The 8,635-nt window shown below is 44.5% G+C and overlaps 1 protein-coding gene across 1 annotated transcript in view; it reads left to right on the plus strand.

Moving 5' to 3' along the window:
* Positions 1 to 8,635, plus strand: part of LOC117362955 (inositol polyphosphate-5-phosphatase A-like) — a 101,179-nt gene extending 92,544 nt beyond the window's left edge. Inside the window, exons 12-18 of the mRNA XM_033950045.1 lie at positions 447 to 1,008; positions 3,332 to 3,407; positions 4,315 to 4,388; positions 4,634 to 4,745; positions 4,852 to 4,926; positions 5,698 to 5,752; positions 7,948 to 8,635. Coding sequence (XP_033805936.1) covers positions 447 to 1,008; positions 3,332 to 3,407; positions 4,315 to 4,388; positions 4,634 to 4,745; positions 4,852 to 4,926; positions 5,698 to 5,736 — 938 coding nt within the window. The 3' untranslated portion in view covers positions 5,737 to 5,752; positions 7,948 to 8,635. The remainder of the gene's footprint in view (positions 1 to 446; positions 1,009 to 3,331; positions 3,408 to 4,314; positions 4,389 to 4,633; positions 4,746 to 4,851; positions 4,927 to 5,697; positions 5,753 to 7,947) is intronic.

An 8,635-nucleotide genomic window follows, 5' to 3' on the forward strand; every position in this document is an offset into this window, starting at 1 on the left:
CCCCAGATTTTGTGCTTAATATGTACATGGCTTAGTGCATGTACTTGGCTGGTATCCCAGCACACTCTTCGGGGGTCTGGACTGCATCTGGGAGGTCATTTCCTTCGGCACTGGCGCTTTCTTCACCCCTTTCACCACCACCTAAGTGATAGCATCTCTCGTTGGAGGACAAGGTTTGTCTGACAGACAGTTTATCTCCAGTTAAGGACTGAGTCTTTTGGGTGACCTTTAGGGCGGGAGGGGGAATGACCTAGGTGACTGGGTTTTGGAGATTCCTGCTGGGGAGGACTCTTTGGTGGTCCCCTTTTTTCACCGGGAAGAGTTGCAGGAGCTCATTCTCCAGGTGTCTTCTGTTTTGAGATGATGCTAAAGAGACCCTCCCTGGGTGGTGGATCCTCTTCTTTGTAGGATTTAGGCAGCTTTTCATTCCTTTCCCATGCATCAAGATATCTGGGATATTGTGCAAGCACAGTGGAAAGTCCTGAATGCCCCTTTTCAGCTGGCGCGGTCTATGACCAGTTTGTATCCTATTCCTGATGCTGATAGGGACTCCTTATACCTGCTGGTACTGGATGTAGTGGTCTTGGCCATTGCTAAGAGGCTTACGGTTGTAATGGAAGGGGGTTCTTCTCTGAGAGACCCCCAGGACCGGAGAATGGAGGCTCTTCTCAAACAGAATTTTGACATTGTGGCCTTGGTGGTCCAAGCGGCGATTTGTGGTGGTCTGATGGCTAGGGCATGCTTCAGGTGGGCTGAGCATATGTTAGATATGGAGTCCAGTGGCTGGGCATTGGTGAACCAGGAAATAGTGAAGATTGAATTGAGTTCTTCTTATCTGTCTGATGCCATGTATGATTTGTTATGGATTTCTGCTAAGTCTCTGGCATTTGGAGTGGCTACTAGATGTACCTTGTGGCTCTGTGGTTGGTCAGCAAACTCTGCCTCAAAATCTAAGCTCAGTCAATATCCCTTTAAGGGTTCTTTTGTCTTTGGAGAAGAATTGGATAAGTTAGTCCAGAGTTTAGGAGACTCCAAAGTGCCTTAGTTGCCAGAGGACAAGGTTTCAGGTTTTATTAAAATTTGATTAAAACGCTTTTATAATAAATTCAAAGCGATGTACATTAAATAAATATTCACATTGAAACATACAATGGACTAACTATAGACATCATACTTGGATAAGGAGGGGAAGAAAGGTAGAACTACAATTTCAATAGGGGAGGTACCAGCCAAGGTAATTTCCGAGAGTTCCACCGATACCATCCTGGCAGGCTGTCATCTTCTTCCAGCGTATTCAGTCCTTTTGAGGTGCATGCTGGGAAGGCTGTGACTCTTCCAGTCTCTCCTCGACCTGTAGAATAACTGTGTTTGGGTCCTTCCCCCCAGTTCCTGTGTGGGCCCGTTTGAGGGACTTTTACCGGGGGTGGACCGAGATCACATCGAATTAGTGGGTCCTGTAGGTGATCCATGACGAGTATGCTCTCGAGTTCAATCTCCTCCCTTTGTTGGTCCCTGTGGAAGAAACAAGCTTTTTATCAAACTCGTAAGAAGGTTGCTCGATCTCAAGGCAATAATTCCGGTGCCCCCTCAGGAGATCTGCACTGGACAATATTCCATTTACTTCGTAGTGCCCAAGAAAGAGGGATCCTTTTGCGTCATCTTGGACCTCAAGGGGATGAACCAGGTACTTTGGGTCCCTTCATTTTGCATGGAGATCCTAAGGTCCATGATCCTGGCCGTTCAACCTGGGGAATTTCTCACTTCTCTTGACCCTATGGAGGCGTACCTCCACATTCCCATTCAGGAGTCTCATCAGCGATTCCTTTGTTTTGTAATTTTAGGATGGTGTGCTTGCATTAGATATTATACAGATATGTGCCTAGGTGTTGAAGTGGTGGTGGTGTTGCTGTGCGGTAGCACTTTACATGCTTCATGCTTTTACTATGATTTCAAAGAAATTTTAAAAGACCTACGTTTTGCCTTTTTATTATTCATCCCAATCGAAAGGTTTATCATCACGATCTGAAGGTTTAATTTGCACTGCAGCTTCAGACTCTTGAGGCAGGCCAGAGTGGCCAAAACATGATCCGAGTTGTTCTTGTGCAACAATTACATTCAGCAGTTGTTTTTCTTTTAAAGTATTTATATACCACTTGTAGCCTAAGTAGTTTACATTCAGGTACTCAAGCATTTTTCCCTATCTGCCCCAGTGGGCTGACTCTCTAACTAATGTACCTGGGGCAATGGAGAATTAAGTGACTTGCCCAGGGTTACGAGATGTAACCTCTCCCCATCTTTTCCATTGTTTCTTCTTTGATGGTTGTGGGGAGCCACAGGTACCATGGCACCACCAAAACATTGAGCAAACTGGAAGGCAATGTTCTCTCTAAGCTGCAGCTCTTCCTGCTCCTTAATCCTTACCTTTATCAGGCAGAGAAAAAGGTGTGTTATAGTGGTAGAAGGTAGGAATGTGCACAGTTGGGCCTTCCACGGAACCTCTTCTGGCCCCTAGAGAGTAGAACACTCTTGATACATCTTGCCCTCAAAGGAAATGTACCTCAGAAGGGTTGGATACATCAGAAGGTTCTACCACTCTTAGGTCTGGACAGATTCCTGTTGCGGTCCCAGCTGTGGACATTCCCCTTCTAGACTGATTGATGGGACAAGCAGAATTGTAGAAGAAATATGAGTTTTATTCAATAAGCTTCACAGTTTTTTTGGAAGGGAGTAATTTCGTAAAAAAGTTGAGCGCCTGGACAGTCACTGGATAAAGTGATTAGTAACCTCAGTCTGTCTCCTCAGGTGCACTCAGTGTGACACATGTAATTATATCAAAATGTGCTTCCTCAGACTTTCTCTCTCATTCCTTCATCCCACCTCAGCCTCTCTCTCCCCCCAGTTCTTCCCTACATAAAAAACAGCCTCTCTACCAAGTTTCTTCCCCCTCCCAACATTCTCTTTCCCTAGTACACAGCTCCCTTAACCTTAACCCAGCTGGTCTCAGTTCTCACCTTATCTCTCCCACCAGTTAATCTCCATCATCTTGGCCCTCCTCCCTCTACCTCAAAGCCAAGTTTTTTCCCAGCTCATTAATTTCTCCAGAGACTTGCTGCAAGACCACTTCTGGCACTTTAGTGAGTTTGAGCCATGTAATGCCCAAAAGTCTGATGAGAGTAATACAGGGGTTTGGTACCTGGATGACTCACATTGCAGTGCATAAGAACGCAAGTTCCAAATAAGGAAGACGGGGGTGTGTGTTATTGCAGAAGGAGGACGACACTAGCCTCTCACTCTCTGTTGGACTGATTAATTTCTTGCTATATCTCCACAGGTCCTGCTTCTCATTGAAAAGGGTTTTTTTTGAATGCTTGAATCAGGATATATTTAGGGAGAATTATGCTGAAGGGGTAAGTACTTGAGATGATGAAGCACTGAAAGATATTGTGTATTATCAAACATCTGTAATATCTGCATGACCTGTGCATGACCCCTTTTCATATTCTTCTGGGCCAATGATCTCCAGATGTAACTGCAGTGGCGTAGCGAGGGCGAGAGGCGCCGGGGGAGGAGACGCACCCTCCTTCCCTTTCTTTCCCCTGTACCTCTAATTGTTCACTGCTGCGAGCAACAAGAATTTCAGCGTGCTTCTCACGACCCCATCAGCTGTCCCTATGACATCGCTTCCTATGCGCGTCACCGGGAAGTGACGTCAGCGGGAGTAATGACGTGGTCATGAGGAGCACGTTGAAGTTATTGCTCTTGGCATTGAACAACTAGAGCTAAGGGGAGGAGTGGTGGGAAGAGGCGGGGGGCAGAGAGGAGGAGGGCTGCCAGCGCCCCCCACCAACACGGCACCCAGGGAGGACTGCCACTCCCCGCCCCCCTCTTGCTATGCCACTGCCTGTAAGAACGCTATGCCAGTAAAAAAAGAATAAAAAATCCAGAACAATATGTTAACGTTCAGTCCCATGTCTCTCATAGTCTGCCAAAGGTTTGGGGTTCCTGATGATGGCACTTTTATTGTGAAAACATAGGAGAATTGATGATTCAGGCACTGTAGCACATCACCAACTATGGAAGAGATTCTTGTTGCAGTTGCAGAATTAGTTATAGGTGATTAGCTAGTCAAAAGGGAGGAGGACCTGATGGACCTTTGGTTTTGTTTCAATTAAACTGTATATAGTTATGTAACAGTTTGCTCTCCCCTGGCCCAGTTCACTGGTGCTGTGTGCTGGGCCTGATACTGATCCCCCGTGAGATTGCCGCTGTGTGACACCCTCTAGTAATAATCTTCTATCGTGTTTACTTCCCTAGTTGTTGATGTATGATAAGGAACCACTGCCCTTTTTGGACACCCTTTCAGAACAGCCCGTCGTCTTCCCTCCCAGGTAGCACACATGACATGGCAAGAATCTGACAGTGCATGTCGGGGACTGGCTGTGGCTCTGGTAGACTGTGACATAGCACTTCTCATGAGAGTGAGTGTTCCAAACTGCTCATAATACCAGGAAAGTGAACTGATGCTATCACAGCAGCCTATTTCACAGTATCCTTTGGTATAATGTGCTGTAGGTTGGGGTTTGATTTAGACTTGCCTATAAAATAATAGAAAATGGGATTTTTCTTTTTCCAGTTACCCATATAGTGAAGATTGCAATAACCCTACTGATTATGAGCATACCCGCTGCCCAGCTTGGTGTGACAGAGTCTTCATGTCTTACAGTGCAAAGTCCTTCCTTCAGGAGGTGAGCTCCTCCCTTTTTGCCCCATTATCCCCTCTTGTTGCAGATCTCCCATCTCTGGGGTTTTCCTATTAACATAATTTCTTATGGTCTGTTGTGCTTGTCCTAGGAGAAGGATGACAGCAACGCACCATCTGTTGTATATGGCACTTTTGGAGACAGTGTTTGCATGGGAGATCATAAGGTAAGGGCCTGCAGAATGCTGCAGCCCCCTCATAAGTATTACTGGTGGGTATGTGGAAATAAAGGTCAATAAAGCACATTCTAAGTATGGTCATTTTATCAGACTAGCTCAGTGATCTCAAACTCAAACCCTTTGCAGGGCCACATTTTGGATTTATAGGTACTTGGAGGGCCTCGGAAAAAAATAGTTAATGTCTTATTAAAGAAATGACAATTTTGCATGAGGTAAAACTCTTTTATTTTATTTAATTCAATTTTTATCCCATCCTCCCAGTAGCTCAGAATAGGTTACAAGGTTTATAGTTTATAAATCTTTCCTTTTGGCTAAGTCCTAATAATAATATTGTAATTTATAGCTAGAGACATAGGATCAAGAAACTTTTATTTTGCTTTTGTGATTATGACAAACATACTGAGGGCCTCAAAATAGTACCTTGCGGGCCGCATGTGGCCCCCGGGCCGCGAGTTTGAGACCACTGGACTAGCTTAATACATTTGGGATTAGCTTTTGAGAGCTGCGCGTTCTTCATTCTTTTCTAACCAAACCTACAACATGTTAATTGATCTTTGTATGTGTCCCAGTGTGAAACATACATATTATACAGGTGTGTTCAGGTTTCTTATTAGAATAAATAGACACAAGTTATGTTTGGCACTCTGAGTGAGCCAGGCTAGTTTTGAAGCTTCAGGGCTGCCCTAGGTTGAGTTTAGTGCTTAGACTGAACAAATGTTTGAGATTTCATATCCACTTTTTTCTCTTGCCTCTGTACAGCCCGTTTTTCTTTTCTTCCGATTGAAGCCTTTGGTATAATAATGTTGCCTTGGAGGTAAGTGCTGCTCACTTTGTCTGTGCACTAGATATAACATACACCACTGTTTTTATACCCGATTAAACTATGCTTTTATGAAAAGCAGGGGACTCAGTAACCATTGTTTATCAAACCTTTTGTGAGCAACCACTTCAGTGTCTGGATCCACTTCATAAGTATTGTAGATAATGTTCCACACAATACTGTCTTCTTTTAGAAAGTTGAGCACTGACCTTGCATTGGAGAGCTGTGATACATTAAACTATTGTTGACCAATTAAATGGGACTGATGGCACAAAGTCACCTGTTAAAGAACAAAACAGAGGGGACCAGCACAGAGAACAAAAGGGAGTCAGCTTCAAGAATGGATTTAACTCTGCATTGGAGTAGAAGCTATCCACATACGCTGTTTATAACTCACTTATGTAGCGTTTTTTTGAGCAAGTTTAAATGGATGTGACTTTTTAACAAGGTCACTTATGGGTTTTCTCGTTGAATGAGTTGAAGAATTAATTTTTGTTAAACTACTGACCATCACAGTCTCTGAGGCAGGCAACATGCCAAACCATGTCCATGTCAATGAAAGCTTTGCACATCCATTCTTGGGTTGACTGTGCTTTTGTTGTTACAAATTCATCTATTGTCACTTGTCAATTACTTTACAAAGGTACTGTCAAAAGGGCCCAAAACAGCTGCATCAATTCTATTTTCTTTTTTTTGTCCAGGAGGTTCTTTCCCCTCCTCTTGGCTTCCAGCAAAATTTTGTAGTTTATGCCAGGGGTGTCAAAGTCCCTCCTTGAGGGCTGCAATCCAGTCGGGTTTTCAGGATTTCCCCAATGAATATGCATGAGATCTATGTGCATGCACTGCTTTCATTGTATGCTAATAGATCTTATGCATATTCATTGGAGAAATCCTGAAAACCTGACTGGGTTTCGGCCCTTGAGGAGGGACTTTGACACCCCTGGTTTATGCCAAGAATGGGTGGGATTCACTTAGGCACTGGAAGTTATTCTATGGGGCCTAGATTCAGTAAACTCGCCGATCTGGATTGTTGTTGGGTGATCTGTGGCCGAGTTTTGCTGAGCGACCAATTCACTACAGCTTCAGCATGCAAATGATCTGACCAGACGCATGCCCACAAGCCTTCCCACGGATCACTGTAGAGCGATCGAGACACATGCGCAGATTTGCACATGCATTTGCTCTTCGTACAAGCGAGCTCAAAATAAAGGGGGAGGGGTGGCTGCAGTTTGCTGGCCCTATGAGTGGACATTTTAAAGGAATGATTTTTGTGCAGCCAGATTATGGAACAGAACACGCTTTAAACCCGCGGGTTAAAACCATGGGCTAGCACTGCACTTTTGCAGAATATATAAAAAGGGAGTTCGTAGGCATATGTATAGATATTTTACAGTTTTGCAGTTTTTCAATTTTTCAATTTTTTATTTTGATGGTTGGGGTTGTAACCTCGATACTGGGATTTCAGGGCAGCAGAGAGCAGGAGAATCGGCAAGGGCAGTAAGCGACTGGTCCTCAGCAGTCGCATCATTTTAGATCGGCAATTGGTGTTTCTTCTTCTGCTTAGTGAATCGATGGCTTCCTACTTATGCATGCCATTTCCCCTCATTTGCATGGGTGGATCGGATCGGGTGGGAGATTGATCGGGCAGAAGGTTAGTGAATCGGGTCGGGGTCGCGAAACGATCGCAAACTGGTCGGGGGACGATCGGTGAGTTTAGTGAATCTAGGCCTTTGTTTCTACTATAAGACAAATGCAAATATATGTATACCACTGGCCCCTTTGGAAAAGAGCTTACATTTTTATGGACTTGTAGTCTCCCCAGCTTCTCTCAGAATTCTGGGTTTATTTGTGCAAGGAGAGGGGTTTTGAAAGGGAATTCACTGCTCAAACCAAGTTAATAAAATTAGCACTTTAGTTAGACCCAAGTGAACAGTGAACATCTCTTCAAAAACTCTCTGTATTTCTCTTAGGAGTATCCATGTTGTGACAATATCAGAACAGTGAGTGAGAAAGGAATCAAATTACATTTCAGTATTTTTAGCTGTTAAATATTCAATTTCTGTCTCTCTCTTGACATTCCTATCTAGTTTTGAGAAATATGTCACTGGTAGAGTGGAACCCATCAGACTTGATGAAATTATTTCCTTAACCTTAAATGATTGCTGACTGTTCTGAGTTCTCCTCTTTAGGCTTCTAACCTGCTGCGGCTTTGGGATTTTCTGCATTCTCTCTTCTCGGATGTCCTCATTTTCCCTTGCCCCAGGTCACCTCTGGTGAGCAGCCTTCAGTTATGAGATGAGGGTGTGAGGCACACCCAGGAACACGTGGAGTGGGGGGGGGGACTCTGGATTTTTCATCCATCCTCGGAAACCGCTAAGAAAGCTTTTCCCAGGTTTTCGAAAATATTGAAGGACTTCAACAAAATGGGAGCTGAAGTTTTGTATGTTTCATACAATTGACAATCGTGTTGGTGGTTCTAAAATTTACATAGTACGAGAAACCATACCCAGCCAAAGGAACTACAGGTGTGACACTGGTGAGAGATCCTTGTAACAGAGACGTTTCTTCCTGCCTTTTTGGACTTTGGGCTCAATCAGAACCAGCCATTTGCATTACCTATACCCCACTGTATAGCCCAGGGTTGGGCAAACATTTTGACTTGTGGGCCACAATGGGTTCTTAAATTTGACAGAGCATCTTTCTATCCCTCCCATCCCCCTGTGCAGCAGAACCCTTGCCCAGCTTCCATCCTTCAGCAGAACCCTTGAGCACCCGCCCCCGCCTCATAGCCGAACCCCCGCTGCACCTCCAACCTTCCCTCCCATCTAAATCCCACCGACCACGAGCTCTACATACCTTCCTCCAGAGCAGCATGGG

Source organism: Geotrypetes seraphini, chromosome 6 (genome assembly GCF_902459505.1).
Source record: "Geotrypetes seraphini chromosome 6, aGeoSer1.1, whole genome shotgun sequence".
Lineage (NCBI taxonomy): Eukaryota > Metazoa > Chordata > Amphibia > Gymnophiona > Dermophiidae > Geotrypetes > Geotrypetes seraphini.